Below are 22,747 nucleotides of genomic sequence, written 5' to 3' on the forward strand. Positions count from 1 at the left end.
TCTGAAAGAGAAATAGAAATACCATATAGTATCACTTGTATGTGGAATCTAAAATATGGCATAAATGAACCTATCTACAAAAAAGAAACAGACTTGCAGACATAGAGAACAGACTTGTGTTTGCCATGAGGGAGGAGGGTAGGGGAGAGAAAGACTAGGAGTTTGGGATTAGCAGATGCAAACTGATTTATGTAGGAAAGACAAAGAACAAGGTTCTGTTGTATAGCACAGGAAACTGTATTCAATATCCTGTGATAAACCATGATGGAAAAGAATATATGTACATAACTGAGTCACTTTGCTGTATATCAGAGCATGACATAACATTGTAAATCATCTGTACTTCAATAAAAAATTTTTTAATTAAAAAAATGTTAGAAATTAAGGAAAAAAGTAGTGAGGAAAGATTTTGCATCATTACTTCAGATTATCCTATAAATTAAACAAAAATAATATATTGTGATGATTTCTAAATTTTACCCCAAAAGGAATTTTACTGCATTTAAATATTTTAATAGCATCATGGGATGCTATTACAGTTAGCCTTCTGTCTTAAGGATCAAGTTTTAACTATTTTAGAGTTTTACTACTATATGTGTTACAGAGGATAATAATTCAGTAAACTGAAAATACACAGCTAAAATTCAAATTTAAAACCACTAATAGTTGTTAATGCAGTATAATATAAAAAGAGGAAGGAAATGGGATTTCTTTGTGAAGTAACAAATTGTCAAACAATGTCTGTGTTTTGGGGTACCTCATTTTAAACAATATGTCCCCAAAATTACTTTGAGTAATTACTTTAGGAATTTTACTTACCTTTTACTTTGGACCACTTATCACTGCCACTGTCACACACCAGGCATTTGCACATGCCCTGTCCTCAATCTAGAATACCTAAATTTCACATTTTTATTTTCTCCTTCATATTTGCTAGGGATAAGTCTAAAGACAAATATCTCATACATTTAGATTGTTTTAATCATGATTCTTCTAGCCATTCTCCCACCCTCAAATGTAAATACTTGCTGTTTTGCAAAAGTCAGTTTCTCAATCCTAATTAGATGAGCTTACCTCTGGAATTCTGTAGAATTTCTTATGATTGAGTCCATAGAACTGAAACTGGAACTCTTATTCTTCACTTCAGCAGTTAGTTGGTTATACCCCAAAGTACTCTTATGTAAAATAATAGAAATACTTAGTGCTTGCTTTGAGCATATTAATTTCCTTGTGTTCTTTATTTACCAAATAGGTTGCCAGCCAAACAAAATAAGAAAATTAATTGTATATGTCTACTCAGGCTGCTGCTATAACGAAATACTACAGGCTCAGTGGCTTAAACAACAGAAATTTATTTTCTCATAGTTCTGGAAGCTGAGAAGTCCAAAATTAAGGTGACATCAGTGTTGATACCTCGTGAAGACTCTCTCCTTGGGTTTCAGAGAGCCACCACCTCACTGTGTGCTCACAGGGCCTATCCTCAGTGTGAACGAGTGTAGAAAGAACAAAATCACTCTCTTCCTCTTTATATAAGCCACAGTCTTATCAGATTAGGGCCACACCTTTATGATTTCATTCAATATTAATATTCTCCTAAATATTATATATCCAGATATAGTCACAGTTGGGTTTAGAACTTCAACATGTGAATTTTTTTTTTTTTACTCTTATCAGCCACTTTTTTTTTTACAGTTCATAACTTTTATAAATAAAATAAATGTACAGTGAATAAGTTCTCTGAAATATTTCAATATTTCTGCAGGTTTAGTAACATCGTAAAGTACATTTCAACTAAAATTCACAAATCTAAAAACCTGTTAGGCATTTTTAGGCATTTTAAGTTGGAAATGAAGACCAATGTTACATCGTAATATGCCAATTACAAATAGTACTTCAAATAGCAAATACTACAGTTTGTCCCAAACTTTAAAAACTATTCATGAACTCAACACTGAACTATTGACGGCTATGAGAATTGTTTCCTAGCCTTTTTGAAAATTTCAACCCATTTACGTTTAAGGTAATTATTGATAAGTACGATCCCGTAGCCATTTTCTTTATTGCTTTGGGTTCAAGTTTGAAGGAGACATAGATCAGTTCCTAGCAACAAGCAGACTACCAAGAAATACAGCAAAAATTATTTGTGGCATGATAGTTAAATATTTTAAACACTTTAAATTGAGAATACATGCAAATACAAGTGTCAGTCAGTTGTGTCCAACTCTTTGCGACCCCCTGGACTGTAGCCTGCCAGGCTTCTCTGTCCATGGAATTTAAAAGCCATGCATCAGATTTAGTAATGCATCAGATTTTAAATACAGTCATACTGATGGCAAAGAGCTGAATGATGAATGGTGGCATAATTTTTGTATAATAGGGACAAATAATACATATGCACATATCATTGCACTAATTATAGATTTGTTTAGAGCAAACTTGGCTGGAATGGATGTGCAGAAGAGTAGAGAAGCCTTAATTCATTTGATTGTTGTTAATAATGGGGGTATAATAAAAATTCTCTTGAGTGCAATGGAACTGAAGTATGTGCTCCATGAGTGGAATACAGGAACTTTAGTATTTGGACTGTTATCGTTATTATAGTGCTTTGTATTTTATTTGTTTGTTTGTTTTAACACTATCTATTCTTCACTAGTTTAGATATGAATCAAAACAGCGAAGGATGTGTGAAAAAGATTAGCAGTGTGAATCTTGACAAACTTATAAGTGACTTTTCACAGATAGAAAAGGTATGTAAAGATATCAAACAATTATAGAATATAAGGGAAAGTGTAACATTTTGTCAATGGAGGGAGTAAGGAAGAAAAAAACAATATACAAAAAAGAAGCAAGGTAAAAATAATGGAAATGTATTTTTTAAGCCCCTTCTCTCTCATTTTTAAAATCTGTATTTAGAATATATGTGATTGTAACTCATTAATACTAGTATCAAAATGTTTTGGGGGCAAAGGAGCAAATAGCTGATATACTTTTGCTAAAGTTAAAGGGGAAATACATATGTATATACCCAGGATGTCCATAAACTCAAGAATGGTTTAGTAAGGATTGAAGTAGATTCAATCCTCAATCTCTTACTGTTACGATTAATTTCCTTTTTAGTCTTTCCTGTTCTATCTGTTCCCTTTTCTCTTTTGCCTAAAAGCAGACCTGTTTGAAGTCCCCCACCCAAACTCTACACAAATTATATGTCAGACCATATCCTCAAGTATCTACTAGGCTTTTTGTCTCCTCTGCCTGGGAGAGGAGTAGGAATATCTGTTGAGAAATGTCAGTGGATAAATCAGATTTGGGAAGTAGATTTGTGAAACAGGAATAGGAGGAAGAATAATCCCTACCTCTATTTTCACTCTTTTTCTTACCATCCTTCTCTATTCCTTCTTTTCCTCTGTACAATGTAGTATTGCCATCATAAAAAATTTTTCATGATAATGGGTATTTTCATATAATAAGCTTTTTTTCAACAATGGGCTTGTATTTTTTTTAACCAAGTGATTCTGACAAAAGTAAGAGAGGAGAGAGAAGGAAATAACACTTTGGTAGCAGAGGAACTGGTACAAAGCATTTGGAGCTTAACTTGGAATTATCTCTCATATTCTTAGATATTTTAAATTATAAATATTGTTCTTTTTTAATGTCATAATGGTACTGTGATTGTACTTTTGAGTCATCTCTTAGCCACATAAATGATAATATTTATCAATGAAATAATATAGTGTCAAGGAGTTGCTTTGAGATAAATTCAGAAGCGATGAGAATAGAGAATGGGTAGAAGTACAGATTATACAGGAGCAACAGAAGTACAGATTATATAGGATAGGTTATGAATTGATGATTTTTGAAGGTGTTTGAAGGGTACATGGCAGTTATTACATTATTCACAAAGATATATATTTGAGAATATTTGTTCATTGACTGTAATAGCAAAAATGGGAGCAGCACAAATTTTCCTCAATAGGGAACTATTTAAATAAATTATATTCATGAATGAAACTCAATGCAGCTGTTAATAAGAATGAGGTTTAAGACTTTTACATGCTCATATGCCATCATCTCTGAGAAAGTAGTACTAAGTGGAAAATCCAAGGTGCAGAGCAGAGTATAATGTGACCCTTTTTTATAGTTGTATAGTCATAAAATATTTTGGAAATATTTATGAGGAATGATTAGTTTTAGAACTGGAGGTTGAATGTTTGAAAGAAGGGAGTTCAAATTAGGTCATATTTTTACTTTTTATAACTTTTCATAACTGTTCACCTATTTTAACTTTTTATTATGTTACTCTTTAAAGATAAATTAGGAAGTTGACTTATTTAAAAATGTGTGCGAAACCTAATTATTAGACTTTCAGGTATTAAATGGTTTATACTTTCATATTCTTAGGTTAAAAAAAATCAAAATAGCAGCATTGATTTGGTGATAAAATGTATTCTGTTTCTTCTATAGAAAATGATGGAATCCAGTGGGAAGAACAATATCCTGGATATGCAGTTGGAAAAAGCTAACTGTTTATTAAAAGTAATGCAAACAAAAGAGGTCGCAATGAAACAAGGTTAGTTCTTTGCTACCTATAGAAACAGTCATTCTAATGAGTGTGCTTTTTGCTATAACAGTAATTTTACGTTTGTAAAATATTTTTAATTCACATAGAACTTTTTAGATTATCATTTCATTTTGTCCTTAATATAGCCCTGAAAGACTATATAGATAGGACTGATATTATTATTCCACTTTGATAATGAAGAAACATAAACAAAGGAGGGTAATCTGTCTGCATCCAGTCAGCTAAGAAATGACAAATCCAAGGCTCAGTCCAGGTCTTCAAACACATGGAAAGAGTACAGTTGAATTCCTGACTCACAATTACACCAGAATAAACTTCAGATGGGTCAAAAATTACAGTGTTAGAAAGACGCTGTCCTAATCCCGCTCACTTCTCAGACATCCATGCCGTGTGCTCTGCTCAGCTCCCAGCTGCCACCATCCCCCGCCCTGTGTCTACTCTGCCCCCTCTCTGTGCACCCGTTAGCCCTCGGAGCGTGGGAGCCTGGGCACCCAGCCTGGCATGGTGCTACTTGTTGAGAAAGTGGCATTGCTGTCAGCACAAAGGTCTGGGACTACACTCAGTTGAACAAGCTGCATAGCAACTTCACCCCAGGCCTGGCAGTGCTGGTCCTCCCATGCAACTTGTTCCTGGCATCAGGAGAACGCTAGGTACAAAGAGAACCTGAGTTCCCTCAAGTTCAGAGAGTTTTCCAGAAGTGTATGGTGAGTGGCATGCAGATGCACCTGCTCTGCACCTTCCTGTGGAAGGCCTTGCCCTGGCCCCCTGACAACCACTGTTTTCAACAGATTCCAAGCTCATCACTTGGTCTCTGTGTGCTGCAGCGATGTTGCCTGGAACTTGGAGAAGTTCCTGGAAGGTGCATCTGTGCCCAACATGGAAACACTGCTGTCCCAGGAGCACAGCTATGCTGAGTGCTCCCCTCCTACTTCTGCTGCTTGCCAGTCACAGTGACACCCTCTGTGTGGGTTTCATCCACATTTCCTCTAAACCTGCATGGAGAAACCACCTGATGACCAGGAAAATCTCCTCAGATGAATGTTAGTCCTGTCCATCCCAGCCTCCCCTTTCACACACCAAGGCTCCTTACTAATAAAGTGCTGGGCATCAGGAAGAGAAAAAAAGGAGCCATATACATACACTTCCTTGTTACGTCAACTGAGAGGGCACATAATCCATAGCAACAAGCAAAACTAGCACCAGGTTTCTAATACTGTCTTATTACAAAAGGGACCAGGACTTCTTGAAGAAATGGCTGATTCTAAGACGGGGGCAAGAAGTATATAAGTCTAAACCATCTTGTAGTGCTCAAAAAGGAAAAAACTGCACAATAATGGGGTATGTAAAAGATACAGGACCCAAGTGAAAAAGTTCTCAACGACCAAAGCTGGAACAATTTGAGCAACAAAATAAAGCAGTATTAGATTAAAACCCCAGGTGTGTCCATGAATACATATTCATAAAAATAAATGAATAAATAAATAAATGGGGTGAAGAGATAAATCTCTGCAGAATTCCAAATAGCTTATGTAAATGACTTGGCCTCAAGGAAATATAATTATAACATGGCACTCATCAGGTGTGGGTGGTGTGCAGTGATTTTCTTCACTGTAGTGAAACATATACTGAATGGAAAAGGGGGTGATAACGAGTAATTATATAGTAGGGAAATCTGACACACAACTTCAGGCACGAAACCAAGGTCAACTTGATGTCACGTTGATAGTAGGTACCCTTACTATGATGTGATGAAAATTCACTTTATTTCTATGTTCCTCCTCCCTGTAACCTCATCTTATCATGAGATAAGCATCATATTCACATAGAGGGATATCTACAAAAGACCTGGCCAGTGGACTGAAAAACTTAAGTGCATCAAAAACAAGAAAGCTCTGAAAAACTGTCACAGCAAAGAGGACCTGAAGAAGACATGACCCCTAAATGTAATGTGGTATTGTGGATGGAATCGTAGAATAGAGAAGGGACATTAGGTAAAAATTAAAAAAATCAGAGTAAAGTATGCATGCATGCTAAGTCGCTTCAGTCGTGTCTGACTCTGTGCAACCCTATAGACTGCTGCCCACCAGGCTCCTCTGTCAAAAGATTCTCCAGGCAAGAATGCTGGAGTAGGTTACCATTTCCTTCTCCAGGAGATCTTCCTGACCATTGGCAGGCAGTTTTTTACCACAAGCGCCACCTGGGAAGCCTAAGTAAAGTATCGGTTCGGTTCAGTTCAGTCGCTCAGTCGTGTCCGACTCTCCGTGACCCCATGAATCACAGCACGCCAGGCCTCCCTGTCCATCACCAACTCCCGGAGTACACTCAAACTCATGTCCACAGAGTCGGTGATGCCATCCAGCCATCTCATTCTCCGTCGTCCCCTTCTCCTCCCGCCCCCAACCTTTCCCAGCATCAGAGTCTTTTCCAGTGAGTCAACTCGTCGCATGAGGTGGCCAAAGTATTGCAGTTTCAGCTTTAGCATCAGTCCCTCCAATGAACATCCAAGATTGATCTCCTTTAGAATGGACTGGTTGGATCTCCTTGCAGTATAAGGGACTCTCAAGAGTCTTCTCCAACACCACAGTTCAAAAGCATCGATTCTTCGGCTATCAGCTTTCTTCACAGTCCAACTCTCACATCCATACATGACCACGGAAAAAACCATAGCCTTGACTAGATGGACCTTGGTTGGCAAAGTAATGTCTCTGCTTTTTAATATACTATCAAGGTTGGTCATAACTTTCCTTCCAAGGAGCAAGCGTCTTTTAATTTCATGGCTGCAATCAGCATCTGAAGTGATTTTGGAGCCCCCAAAAATAAAGTCTGTCACTGTTTCCACTGTTTTTCCATCTGTTTCCCATGAAGTGATGGGACCAGATGCCATGATCTTTGTTTTCTGAATGTTGAGCTTCAAGCCAACCTTTTCACTCTCCTCTTTCACTTTCATCAAGAGGCTTTTGAGTTCCTCTTCACTTTCTGCCATAAGGGTAGTGTCAGCTGCATATCTGAGGTTATTGATATTTCTCCCGGCAATCTTGATTCCAGCTTGTGCTTCTTCCAGCCCAGCGTTCCTCATGATGTACTCTGCATAGAAGTTAAATAAGCAAGGTGACAATATACAACCTTGACATACACCTTTTCCTATTTGGAACCAGTCTGTTGTTCCATGTCCAGTTCTAACTGTTGCTTTCTGACCTGCATACAGGTTTCTCAAGAGGCAGGTCAGGTGGTCTGGGATTCCCATCTCTTTCAGAATGTTCCACAGTTTATTGTGATCCACACAGTCAAAGGCTTTGGCATAGTCAATGAAGCAGAAATAGATGGTTTTCTGGAACTCTCTTGCTTTCTCCATGATCCAGCGGATGTTGGCAATTTGATCTCTGGTGCCTCTGCCTTTTCTAAAACCTGCTTGAACATCTGGGAGTTCACGGTTTACATACTGCTGAAGCCTGGCTTGGAGAATTTTGAGCATGACTTTACTAGCGTGTGAGATGAGTGCAATTGTGCAGTAGTTTGAGCATTCTTTGGCATTGCCTTTCTTTGGGATTGGAATGAAGACTGACCTCTTCCAGTCCTGTGGCCACTGCTGAGTTTTCCAAATCTGCTGGCATATTGAGTGCAGCACTTTCACAGCATCATCTTTCAAGACTTGAAATAGCTCAACTGGAATTCCATCACCTCCACTAGCTTTGTTAGTAGTGATGCTTTCTAAGGCCCACTTGACTTCACATTCCAAGATGTCTGGCTCTAGGTCAGTGATCACGTTATCGTGACTATCTTGGTCGTGAAGATCTTTTTTGTACAGTTCTTCTGTGTATTCCTGCCACCTCTTCTTAATATCTTCTGCTCCTTATTGTGAAATTCAGACTTAAATTGAAGAAAGTAGGGAAAACCACTAGACCATTCAGATATGACCTCAATCAAATCCCTTATGATTATACAGTGGAAGTGAGAAATAGATTTAAGGGACTAGATCTGATTGATAGAGTGCCTGATGAACTCTGGATGAAGGTTCGTGACATTGTACAGGAGACAGGGACCAAGACCATCCCCATGGAAAAGAAATGCAAAAGAGCAAAATGGCTGTCTGAGGAGGCCTTACAAATAGCTGTGAAAAGAAGAGAGGTGAAAAGCAAAGGAGAAAAGGAAAGATATAAGCATCTGAATGCAGAGTTCCAAAGAATAGCAAGGAGAGATAAGAAAGACTTCCTCAGTGATCAATGCAAAGAAATAGAGGAAAACAACAGAATAGGAAAAACAAGAGACCTCTTCAAGAAAATTAGAGATTCCAAGGGAACATTTCATGCAAAGATGGGCTCGATAAAGTATAGATTTTAGTTAATAATAATGTATCAACATTGGTTCATTAACTGTAACAAACATACTGTACTAAAGTAAGATATTAATAATAGGCGAAGCTTCCGTTCCGTTCTGTCGCTCAGTCGTGTCCGACTCTATGCGACCCCGTGGACTATAGCCTACCAGGCTTCTCCGTCCATGGGATTCTCCAGGCAAGAATACTGGAGTGGGTTACCGTTTCTCTGCTTTGCTTAGGATATTTCACAAGTCTGTAGCAAGTTTTCTTGAGTACATCTGTGCTCAGTCGCTCAGTCGTGCCCAACTCTTTGCAACCCTGTGGACTGTAGCCCACCAGGCTCCTCTGTCTATGAGATTTTCCAGGCAAGAATACTGGAGCAGGTTGCCATTTCATACTCCAGAGGATCTTCCCGACCCAGGGATCAAACCAGCATCTCATGACTCCTGCATTAGCAGGAGATTCTTTACCACTAGCACCACCTAGGCAACCCGTCTATACATCTAAAACTGTTCTGAAAAATAAAGTTAATTAAGGGTGAAAAGGGAAGCACCAATAGAAGAGAATATAGGGAGTTTTGTTTTTATGTTTTTAAGACTGGAGAAAGCCTTTCCAAGTGTGACATCTGTCAGTGGATATCTGGTTAAATCAGTTCAGTTCAGTTCAGTCGCTCAGTCGTGCCTGACTCTCCGCGACCCCATGAATCACAGCACGCCAGGCCTCCCTGTCCATCACCAACTCCCGGAGTACACTCAAACTCATGTCCACAGAGTCGGTGATGCCATCCAGCCATCTCATTCTCCGTCGTCCCCTTCTCCTCCCGCCCCCAACCTTTCCCAGCATCAGAGTCTTTTTTTGCAATGAACTACTACATAACTGATAAAAAGAATTAAGTATCTTTATATGACATAGCATAATCTCCCACATATAGTAAATGAAAATAATGTACACAGCAGTGTATTATCATTTTTACAAAAATATATCTTAACACACAAACACCCTCTCCCCTGTATATTTGTAGATCCCTGGAAAGATAAACAGTGCCCTAGTAACAGTGTTTAAGCCACTCCAGTAAATTGCCTGGATGGAGGAGCCTGGTAAGCTGCAGTCCATGGGGTCACTAAGAGTCGGACACGACTGAAGTGACTTAGCAGCAGCAGCAGCAGTAACAGTGTTTACTTTGAGGAGAAAGAAACTGCTTAGTTTTGGGGCAGAGATTGTCAAGATATTCACTTATCACTAAACTTGTGTTTCATGTGTGTGTATTATTTGAAAAACATAATCAAATACTTCCTTAAAAATTAGTTATACTTATTCTAAATCTAATGGCCTTTTTCTGAATAATACACAGTAGAAGTGAAAGAACAAGTGAGAATGACCTCTTAGAAAGCAAAGTGTGTACTAATTCAGTTCAGTTCAGTTACTCAGTCATGTCCAACTCTTTGCGACCCCATGAATCACAGCACGCAAGGCCTCCCTGTCCATCACCAACTCCCGGAGTTCAGTCAAACTCATGTCCATCGAGTCGGTGATGCCATCCAGCCATCTCATTCTCTGTCGTCCCCTTCTCCTCCTGCCCCCAATCCCTCCCAGCATCAGAGTCTTTTCCAGTGAGTCAACTTGTTGCATGAGGTGGCCAAAGTATTAGAATTTCAACTTTAGCATCAGTCCTTCCAACCAAGACTGATCTCATTTAGAATGGACTGGTTGGATCTCCTTGCAGTCCAAGGGACTCTCCAAGAGTCTTCTCCAACACTACAGTTCAAAACCATCAGTTCTTCGGCGCTCACCTTTCTTCACAGTCCAACTCTCACATCCATACATGACCACGGGAAAAACCATAGCCTTGACTAGACGGACCTTTGTTGGCAAAGTAATGTCTCCGCTTTTTAATATGCTATCTAGGTTGGTCATCACTTTCCTTCCAAGGAGTTCAGTTCAGTTCAGTTCAGTCGCTCAGTCGTGTCCGACTCTCCGCGGCCCCATGAATCACAAGGAGTAAACGTCTTTTAATTTCATGGCTGCAGTCACCACCTGCAGTGATTTTGGAGCCCAAAAAATAAAGTCTGACGCTGTTTCCACTGTTTCTCCATCTATTTCCCATGAAGTGATGGGACCAGATGCCATGATCTTCGTTTTCTGAATGTTGAGCTTTAAGCCAACCTTTTCACTCTCCTCTTTCACTTTCATCAAGAGGCTTTTTAGTTTCTATTCACTTTCTGCCATAAGGGTAGTGTCATCTGCATATCTGAGGTTATTGATATTTCTCCCAGCAATCTTGATTCCAGCTTGTGCTTCTTCCAGCCCAGTGTTTCTCATGATGTACTCTGCGGATAAATTAAATAAGCAGGGTGACAATATACAGCTTTGACATACTCTTTCCTGTTTGGAACCAGTCTGTTGTTCCATGTCCAGTTCTAACTGTTGCTTCCTGACCTGCATACAGGTTTCTCAAGAGGCAGGTCAGGTGGTCTGGGATTCCCATCTCTTTCAGAATTTTCCACAGTTCATTGTGATCCACACAGTCAAAGGCTTTGGCATAGTCAATAAAGCAGAAATAGATGTTTTTCTGGAACTCTCTTGCTTTTTTCATGATCCAGCGGATGTTGGCAATTTGATCTCTGGTGCCTCTGCCTTTTCTAAAACCAGCTTGAACATCTGGAAGTTCATGGCTCACGTATTGCGGAAGCCTGGCTTGGAGAATTTTGAGCATGACTTTACTAGCGTGTGAGATGAGTGCAATTGTGCAGTAGTTTGAGCATTCTTTGGCATTGCCTTTCTTTGGGATTGGGATGAAGACTGACCTTTTCCAGTCCTGTGGCCACCGCTGAGTTTCCCAAATTTGCTGGCATATTGAGTGCAGCACTTTCACAGCATCATCTTTCAGGATTTTAAATAGCCAACTGGACTTCCGTCACCTCCACTAGTTTTGTTCGTAGTGATGCTTTCTAAGGCTCACTTAACATTCCAGGATGTCTGGCTCTAGGTGAGTGATCACACCATTGTGATTATCTTGGTCATGAAGATCTTTTTTGTACAGTTCTTCTGTGTATTCTTGCCACCTCTTCTTAATATCTTCTGCTTCTGTTAGGTCCATACCATTTCTGTCCTTTATCAAGCCCATCTTTGCATGAAATGGTCCTTTGATATCTCTAATTTTCTTGAAGAGATCTCTAGTCTTTCCCATTCTGTTGTTTTCCTCTATTTCATTGCACTGATTGCTGAGGAAGGCTTTCTTATCTCTCCTTGCTATTCTTTGGAACTCTGCATTCAAATGGGTATATCTTTCATTTTCTCCTTTGCTTTTCGCTTCTTTTCTTTTCACAGCTATTTGTAAGGCCTCCTCAGACAGCCATTTTTCTTTTTTGCATTTCTTTGTCATGGGGATGGTCTTGATCCCTGTCTCCTATACAATGTAATGAACCTCTGTCCATAGTTCATCAGGCACTCTATCTATCAGAAATAGTCCCTTAAATCATGAATCAAGACAAATTGGAAGTGGTTAAACAGGAGATGGAAAGAGTGAACATAGATATTCTAGGAATCAGCGAACTAAAATGGACTGGAATGGGTGAATTTAACTCAGATGACCATTATATCTACTACTGTGGGCAGGAATCCCTTAGAAGAAATGAAGTAGCCATCATAGTCAACAAAAGAGTCCAAAATGCAGTACTTGGATGCAATCTCAAAAACGACAGAATGATCTCTGTTCGTTTCCAAGGCAAACCATTCAATATTACAGTAATCCAGGCCTATGCCCCAACCAGTAACGCTGAAGAAGCTGAAGTTGAACGGTTCTATGAAGACCTACAAGATCTTTTAGATCTAACACCCAAAAAAGATGTCCTTTTCATTATAGGGGACTGGAATGCAAAAGTAGGAAGTCAAGAAACACCGGAGTAACAGGCAAATTTGGCCTTGGAGTACGGAATGAAGCAGGGCAAAGGCTAATAGAGTTTTGCCAAGAGAGCGCACTGGTGGTCATAGCAAACATCCTCTTCCAACAACACAAGCGAAGACTCTACACATGGACATCACCAGATGGTCAACATCGAAATCAGATTGATTATATTCTTTGCAGTCAAAGATGGAGAAGCGCTATACAGTCAGCAAAAACAAGTCCGGGAGCTGACTGTGGCTCAGATCATGAACTCCTTATTGCCAAATTCAGACTTAAATTGAAAGTGGGTTCATCCCAATACACCAGCCCCGAGCATCCTGTATCATGCATTGAACCTGGACTGGCGATTCGTTTCACATATGATAATATACATGTTTCAATGCCATTCTCCCAAATCATAGGGATGGGATGGGGAGAGAGGTGGGAGAGGGGTTCAAGATGGGGAACACATGTACACCCAGGGTAGATTCATGTCAATGTATGGCAAAACCAAAACAATAATGTAAAGTAATTAGCCTCCAATTAAAATAAATAAATTTTAAAAATAAAAATAAATACATATACTGAAGAAAAAAAAAGTGGGAAAACCATTAGACTAATTCACTTAGGAAGGACAAACCATATATGTGATTGGACTTGTTCAAAAGTAAATCATTATATCTTTATATTTTATTTTTTTCACTTGATATCAGGTAAACAGTGCCTTTGCCAGCTCAAGATGGTAACAATATTGATATTGAAGACCAAGTACTATAAAAAAAAGCCTTTTCATGCACATTTTATTTAATATTTCCAACTGATTTATGATATAGATATTAATGCCCAAATTGCTTGTAATGGTAGAGCCTAAACTTGGCCTTAAAACAATCACTGGTTTACTAAATTATACAATATAAGTGATAGCTTAATGTTCTGAGCTCTAGTTTTTAAGAATTGGATAGGATAATATTCTTCAAATTATACTGTATAGTCCAACAGAAATGATGCGTAGAAGTTTTGCAAAGAAAATTAAAAGCTATTATTCTAAAATAATGAATGATATTCTATTTTATGGGGCTTCCCTGCTGGCTCACATTTGGTAAAGAATCTGCCTGCAAGGAGACCCGGGTAAAATTCCTTAATGAGTCAGTTTCCTGTTTTAAAAAAATGTGTTTAGAGAGCCACCTTGTGTTCTAAATTTGAAAATACACAGTTTGGAAATATTCAGTATACTTTCAGTTTCAGGGTTCTGTTTTCAATTTGCTACTGAGATAACATACTTTATGCATGCTGGATTCATGCTTCTAAAGGTGCAAGGACAAGTGATGGCAGGATCTATACCTCCATTTTTAATTGCAGCAGCTAATACAGTAATATACATGAAGTAGGTGATGTCAGTTGTCATTTAACCATCATTCTGTTCCTGGGACTCAGCAGCAGAACAAAATGAAGGATGGTGGGAACTTTGAGTTGGTAGCAGAGGAGGTAGAGAGGGAAAGAGGAGGAGTAGAACCTTGTACTGGCATAAAGCTTTTAACTTCTACCGAATACTTAGATTTCTATTAATGTTGTTGAAGTGCATGGAGACTGAGTTATGGGACCTCTAACTGCAAACGGGAAGTTTTGAACTCTCCTCTCACAGTGTTGGTTTTCTCAGTTAGTTAATAAATACAACAATTATTGAACACTTATGAAATAGTCATCACATTAGAAGTAAGGATTATCAAAATAAATCTTTACATGAAAGAGTTCACTGTCTAGTGGGAGAAGCCATCTAACTAAAATGTAATGTGAATGGTGGGTAAAAGCAATATATACAAATTGTGGGACACAGAGGAGAGAAAAAGTAACAATGTCAAATATCTGTGAATGAATTTAGAAAGTATATTTTTTCATTTGGTTGTCAGAACAACCTAATATAGGAGAAAAGCACCTTACCCAGAGCGTCATAGTTACAAAGCAAAGAAGAAAAAAACTCTAATCCAGTTCTTCTGATTCCAAATTTCATGGTTTCATCAGCATGTTATACAATTCCTGAGGAAGTCTTGAATTAAGAGCACAGGATTTGAAATGTGAAAAACCTGTGTTCAAACCTAGATCTTCCATGAACTGTGGAATCTTTGTTACCAGATACCTATGGGTGATTTCCTCCCTTTGTGAAATCAAGATAATGATGCCAACTTCTCAGCATCAGTTTGAATACTGATTATAATGTTTATAATGTACTTAATGTAGTGCCTGACAGGGTAAATATTCAATAATAGTACTTTAATGTACCTAGACAACTTTTTATTGTTAGATAAAAGTATGTCACACTAATGCACAGTGGCTGAATATCCACTGTGGGCCTCTAAAACTGAAAGAAAGAGAATAAAGTTCAATATTTAATAGCCATTAAGCCAAGCACATAAGAACAAAATTGCCTAATCTTTCTTTTTAAAAATACTGTTACTCTTTGTGAAGTTTTCATCATTATATATTTAGCTACTATAATTGTAAACTTTAGTGCAACCTGGGTTTCTCAACCTTATAGTAAAAATGTGATAGCAATAACTATCACAAAGTCTTTCTCTGGCTCTATTTCTGCCCTCTTTCCAGGGCCTCACACCTACTCAGGTTAGTCTGAAGAAGTGATCCTGCACCGATCTTCTTGGTGGTATATTAAAGTAGTTAGAATCATTGACGTTAGTGCTGAACTACTTGAGTTCATGTTGTAGCTCTACCATCTACTACTTTTAAGTGTGAGTTTGGACAATTTGCTAAACTTCTATGTGTCAGTTTCCTCGTATGTAAAAATGAGGCAAATACTAGAATCAATGTCATAGAGTTAAAAGAGTTAAATGAATTAATATTTGGAAAGCACGTAAAATAGCAGTGTGTTATTATTTTCATACCACAGTTTCTCCATTTACTCCTTTCTTACCATTATAATGCCTGTCAATCAAATCACTTAACAAATATTTATGAAATGACTATTACGGACCACAACTCTACTAAGTACTAGGGAGAAATGGTAAACAAGACAGAAGATAGTCCCTGCTATCCTGAAGCTTACAGCCAAGGGCTGCTTAAAGTTACAGAAGTCTCCGTCACTGTTGCCCCACTTCAAATGTTTAGCTGTTGCTGGTGATACCAGGAATATACATACTGAAAGCTTATTTGCACATGTTGGGCTTGATTGCACAGAATTCTCCCATTATGCAAGAAGACATTGGCACCAAAGTTGCTGATGCCTTGTAACCCAACACATTGAGTTTTTACTCTTTGTCTCTACTCCCTTGCCCTAGGACTCAGGCAAGAGGACAGGGTAGAGGACAGTGAGGAAGAAAAGCATTATCTTCTCCCAAATGACACTTGTTCACCAGCTCTGACTCTGTAACTTTGAAAAGAACTTCATGTTCCTTGACTCTCTTTCCTTGGAATGTTCTGACTCTCTTTCCTCGGAATGTTCTTTTTATGGAAAAGCCACTTGGATACATGCCTCACAGTTCTCCAGACATGTCCAAATGTGCCTTATTTCTAGGGCAGCTGTTGCTAAAAGTACATAGAGGGAATCCCTACTTTACTGGGTTTTTCATGCCTTAGAAAACTCATAACTAAATCATGGAGTGTGTTTGACTTAAAGACTGATTTAAAAAGTGTGTATTACAGATGGCTAACAAGCACGTGGGCTGGAAGAAGCACAAGCTGGAATCAAGATTGCTGGGAGAAATATCAATCACCTCAGATATGCAGATGACACCACCCTTATGGCAGAAAGTGAAGAAGAACTAAAGAGCCTCTTGATGAAAGTGAAAGAGGAGAGTGAAAAGGTTGGCTTGAAGCTCAACATTCCAAAAACTAAGACCATGGCATCTGGTCCCATCACTTCATGGGAAATAGGTGGGGAAACAGTGGAAACAGTGTCAGACTTTATTTTTTGGGCTCCAAAATCACTGCGGATGCTGATTGCAGCCATGAAATTAAAAGACGCTTACTCCTTGAAAGGAAAGTGATGACCAACCTAGATAGCATATTAAAAAGCAGAGACATTACTTTGCCAACAAAGGTCCGTCTAGTCAAGGCTATGATTTTTCCCGTGGTCATGTATGGATGTGAGAGTTGGACTGTGAAGAAAGCTGATCGCCGAAGAATTGATGCTTTTGAACTGTGGTGTTGGAGAAGACTCTTGAGAGTCCCTGTAGTGCAAGGAGATCCAACCAGTCCATTCTAAAGGAGATCAGTCCTGGGTGTTCATTGGAAGGACTGATGTTGAAGCTGAAACTCCAATACTTTGGCCACCTCATGCGACGAGTTGACTCACTGGAAAAGACTCTGATGCTGGGAGGGATTGGGGGCAGGAGGAGAAGGGGACAACAGAGAATGAGATGGCTGGGTGGCATCGCCGACTCTGTGGACATGAGTTTGAGTGAACTCCGGGAGTTGGTGATGGACAGGGAGGCCTGGCGTGCTGCGATTCATGGGGTTGCAAAGAGTCGGACATGACTGAGCGACTGAACTGAACTGAACAAGCACATGAAAAGATACTTAACATCACACATTATTAAGAGAAATACAAATCAAAACTACAATGAGATACCACCTCACACCAGTCAGAATGGCCATCATAAAAAAATCTACCAATCAATGCTGGAGAGGGTGTGGAGAAAAGGGAACACTCTTGCATCACTGGTGGGAATGTAAACTGATACAACCACTATGGAAGATGGTATGGAGAGTCCTTAAAAAGCTAGGAATAAAAACCACCATATGACACAGCAGTCCCACTCCTAGGCATATACCCTGAGGAAATCAGAACTGAAAAAGACACATGTACCCCAATGTTCATTGCAGCACTATTTACAATACCTAGAACATGGCAGCAACCTAGATGTCCATCTACAAATGAAAGGATAAAGAAGCTGTGGTGTATACAGTGGAATACTGCTGCTGCTGCTGCTGCTATGTCGCTTCAGTCGTGTCCAACTCTGTGCGACCCCATAGACGGCAGCCCGCCAGGCTCCCCCATCCCTGGGATTCTCCAGGCAAGAACACTGGAGTGGGTTGCCATTTCCTTCTCCAGCTCATGAAAGTGAAGTCGCTCAGTCGTGTCTGACTCAGCGATCCCATGGACTGCAGACTACCAGGCTCCTCCATCCATGGGATTTGCCCGGCAAGAGTACTGGAGTGGGTTGTCATTGCCTTCTCCGACAGTGGAATACTACTCAGTCATAAAAAGGAACGCATTTGAGTCAGTTCTAATGAGGTGGATGAACCTAGTGCCTATCATAAAAGTAAGTCAGAAAGAGAAATATAAATGTTGTATATTGACATATATATATATATGGAATCTAAAAAGATGGCTTTGATGAATTCATTTTCAGGGCAGCAGTGGAGAAACAGAAATAGAGAACAAACCTATGGACATAGAGGAGGGGAGGAGTGAGAAGGGGAGGTATATGGAGAAAATGGAAATTTACAATACCATATGTAAAACAGATAGCCAATGGGAATTTGCTGTATGACTCAGGGAACTCAAACAAGGGCTCTGTGACAGGCTGAAGGATGGTATGGGGAGGGAGATGGGAGGGAGCCTCGGAAGGGAGGGGACATGTGTATACCGATGGCTGATCCTTGTTGATATATGACAGAAAACCACAAAATTCTATAAAGCAATTACCCTTCAATGTAAAAAATAAAGTGTGTATTATATAACTTATTTTGAGATACCTGGTTGCTTTATTAAGTCTCATAATTGTCAATTAAATATTTTTAAATTTGAGATAATTCCAAAATGAAAGTAAATATTCAAATAGATTTATCTTTTATGTTTTAGAATGTGCTACTCTTCATGATATGATAAAAGGGCTACAGCATACCATTGAATATCAACATAATTTGAAGGGTAAGTTAGAAAAAAAGTAAAATAAAAAAATATATATGGTTGTATTTAAGCATCTTTAAGAATAGAAAGTTTTTACATTGCTGCCAGTAATCTCTTATTCTAATCTTGTTAAATTTATCAGCTAAGAGCAGGATTCCTTACTACTCAATAATATCTTCCTAAATTATTGTAAATTAAGAAATGTCATGCTGAACAGAACAATTCAGTCATATTCTGACAAGAACATCAGGGTTTTATAGTTGATTATAATTCTCTTTATTACTTTAGAAAGGTTAGAAGTATATTTATTCTCAGTAGTATTCTTGGTCTTTAATAACCTTGTGTTCAGTTTTAAAGGATGGGTATTATGAGTAATTACATCACGAGTATTCTATTCAAACTTCAGTGATAGTTTAGTTTACTATTTAATTTCTGTCATTAAGTGAGGCTTTATTTGTGTAAATGAGGCCAACATCTTCAGCTTGTCTTACTTGTATAGTTGTGCTAAGCCAATAGGCCACCACTGACTAAAAAAGGCAACCAAGTGTTTTGTCCTGCTTTAATTTAGCTACAGTGCAATGTTAGTGGCATTTTCCTCTACTATAATTAATTAATAAAAGTCGCTCAGTTGTGTCCCACTCTTTGCAACCCCATGACCTACAGTCCATGGAATTCTCCAGGCCATAATACTAGAGTAGGTAGCCTTTCCCTTCTCCAGGGGATCTTCCCAACACAGGGATTGAATCCAGGTCTGCCACTTTGCAGGTAGATTCTTTACCAGCTGAGCCACAAGGGAAGCCCAAGAATACTGGAGTGGGTAGCCTATCCCTTCTCCTAGGATGTTCCTCTACTATATTAATGAGTTTAAACTAAATTGCCTCCAAGGTATCATAAAACTGACAACAAACAATAAGAATTTTTTATCTTAGTCCTCTCCTTTTCTCATAATGAAACTACCTTACATATGTAGGGGAGATACAATACTGACCTTACATGGTATTTATTTGATTTGATGTGTTATTCCTTATAATGTTTTAAGAATTACTATTAGTTCTTACTTTTTTCCCATTGCTTTACCTCAAAAAATATTTCCTCAAGTGTTAATGAAACAAATATAGAAATTAGATCAGAAGACTTCACACTTACACTGCCCAACAGCATCTGCAGTACATAAGGATTCATTTCCATGTTAATACACCACTAAGAGCTATTCTGGAGATCAAGAAGGGTAGTAGACAGCGAACTATACCATCTCCAATACCTTTTTTAAAATTTTTTCCTCCAGATGTCTGATCACGGTATGTCCCATAGGTTTTTCCTTGACTTGGTTCTAGCATCCTGCTCATTTTTTCCCAGTATTTGATCCCTATCCTACACCTGGTTTGGGCTTTCATTTTTCCATCTCAGTGCCAAGGGCTCAGAACAACTTTTCCTTTCTCTGACTAAATATGACACCTAGCTGCATTTTTTTTAATGTAACTGTTCATAATCCTTTACAGGATTCAACTCTTTCCAGGATTTTGTTCAAATAAAACATCTACCAGAAATTAACATTAAATACTTGGAAGTTCCAGAAAGTTGATTATAAACATGTTAAACATATTGCTTCATAAGAGGTTATCAAATATCAACCAACAGTCAAGAATATTATATTTTCACAGATATGGTAGTACAGATTTTTTAATAATCCATTTCTGGAAAATGGATAGCCCGTGCTGCCTCACAGGAAGAAATAGTGATTCACTGATTTCATTTGTCCAGTTCTCCTACAGGTTTTGACCAACATGATAGATGTGAACTACCTGTCTTTCTTCTCTTTGATTCTCAAGATTGTATGGATAATTTGCTTATCAAGGTTACAGTGGTTATAAATGTCTGTCTCCCCAGAAACTATTTCCTTTTCTTAATATAAACCTGACTTTTTTTCTAAGATTCATTCTTAATCCACGTGATCATCTGCCTCAGGAGAAGCTAGTTACACCCCAATTCCAAGGGAGGGATTCTGAAATATTTTCCTCTCTTCCAAAAAACTGTTCTTCTGGTTGTTGTTAAGTCTGCATATAATGCCTGAAATTGTTACAAACTGCTTTCAACCTGAAAGTGATGACAACATTGAGGAGAGCAGCAAGAAAAGACTAAAAGGACATGGTGTCTTGACTGCATTATTGAGTTACTGAATCAGTTGCCCTCTAAGCTTAAGAGTTTCTTCAGCCACTATGAGAGAAATGATACCTCCCTTTACTCTCATCCATCAGTCTTTTCAGTAGGTGCTTATGGGCTGTGTAAAAGATGATCCATTGAGATGCAGAAAGAAAACAACACAATTCCTATTAATGCTTATTTTTTATTAAAAGTAGTCAGTCATATACTGGAGAAGGAAATGGCAACCTACTCCAGTACTCTTGCCTGGAAAACCCCATGGACGTAGGAGCCAGGTAGGCTACAGTCCACGGGGTTGTGAAGAGTCGGACATGACTGAGCAACTTCACTTTCACTTTTCACTTTAATGTATTGGAGAAGGAAATGGCAACCCACTCCAGTATTCTTGCCTGGAGAATCCCAGGGACAGAGGAGCGTGGTGGGCTGCCGTCTATGGGGTTGCACAGAGTCGGACGTGACTGAAGCAACTTAGCAGCAGCAGCAGCAGTCAGTCATGTATGAATGTGAGAGTTGGACTATAAAGAAAGCTGAGTGCCAAAGAATTGATGCTTTTGAACTGTGGTGTTGGAGAAGACTCTTGAGAATCCCTTGAACTGCAAGGAGATCCAACCAGTCCATCCTAAAGGAGATCAGTCCTGGGTGTTCATTGGAAGGACTGATGCTAAAGCTGAAACTCCAATACTTTGGCCACCCGATGCAAAGAGCTGACTCATTGGAAAAGACCCTGATGCTGGGAAAGATTGAAGGTGGGAGGAGAAGGGGACAACAGAGGATGAGATGGTTGGATGGCATCACCAACTCAATGGACATGAGTTTGAGTATACTCCGGGAGTTGCTGATAGACAGGGAGGCTGGGTGTGCTGCAGTCCATGGGGACACGACTGAGCAACTGAACTGAAGGCAAATAATTTTATGAAAATTTAATAATGGAACGTTATTCTTTATTCTTTCTGCATATCAGTTATATATCATTTATGATACACAAGATTCTTCTCCCAAGGAGAGTGGGAGTTCTAAAGCTAAACAGTTGCATCTTTACTTTTTCTCATCTCAGTGTACTGATACGTAGTACAGTCTACATGGACCTGCTTAAGAGGATTTATATATTAGCTGCTTACAATCAAAATAATCCTTTCAAACTGGACAGAAGCTTTAAGAAATAAAATATGTTTGACAATAATACTAATAATGCAAGCACAAATCAGCAATAAAAAAATAGCAAAAAAAAAGTAGCAGAGCTGTCACTTCTACCCTTGTACAAGTTCAGACACATTAAAAAGTTTAAAAATAATGAAAAACTATCATAACTGATGAAATGTCAGCCAATGTTGGCCATGTATAACTACCTTTGAAAAAATTAATCTATAGCAGAACTGTTTGCAAATGAATATTTAGAAATGGTTCCATCATTAAGTGATTGGGGGTCAAAAATGCGTCAACTTTAAATATTCTTACTTGTGTATTAAACTTGGCATAGAAATGCTAAATTCAATTAATAATTCTTCAAACAATGATCTAACAATGATTCTCAACCCTTTGATAAATGTTTGTTTCCAAAAATCTTTTGAGAGGCTTTTAATAACATCAAGGAAGATGGATTTGACAGAATTTCAAAAACAAATCACTTTTGCATAATCAGTGTTTGGGACTGAGAAATGAGGACAGCAGGCCCTTCATATCTGCAGGTCCTGCCTCCATGGATTCAACCAACCCAGACTGAAAATACTTGAAAAAAAATTCAGAAAGTTTCAAAAAACCAAAACTTGAATTTGCCAAGGGCTAGGAGAAGGAAATGGCAACCCACTCCAGTGTTCTTGCCTGGAAAATCCCAGGGACGGAGGAGCCTTGTAGGCTGCTGTCTATGGGGTTGCACAGAGTTGGACACAACTGAAGCAACTTAGCAGCAGCAGCAGTAACTATTAATGGCAGAAAACAAAGAGGAACTAA

The 22,747-nt window shown here is 38.7% G+C and overlaps 1 protein-coding gene across 1 annotated transcript in view; it reads left to right on the plus strand.

Moving 5' to 3' along the window:
- Positions 1-2,660: 2,660 nt before the first annotated feature.
- CCDC152 (coiled-coil domain containing 152) overlaps positions 2,661-22,747 on the plus strand; it is a 41,818-nt gene continuing 21,731 nt past the window's right edge. Inside the window, exons 1-3 of the mRNA XM_055421752.2 lie at positions 2,661-2,747; positions 4,462-4,567; positions 18,593-18,661. Coding sequence (XP_055277727.2) covers positions 2,661-2,747; positions 4,462-4,567; positions 18,593-18,661 — 262 coding nt within the window. The remainder of the gene's footprint in view (positions 2,748-4,461; positions 4,568-18,592; positions 18,662-22,747) is intronic.

The sequence above is a fragment of the Moschus berezovskii genome, chromosome 18 (assembly GCF_049115385.1).
Source record: "Moschus berezovskii isolate FMDL1 chromosome 18, NW_MosBer_1.0, whole genome shotgun sequence".
NCBI classification, from domain to species: domain Eukaryota; kingdom Metazoa; phylum Chordata; class Mammalia; order Artiodactyla; family Moschidae; genus Moschus; species Moschus berezovskii.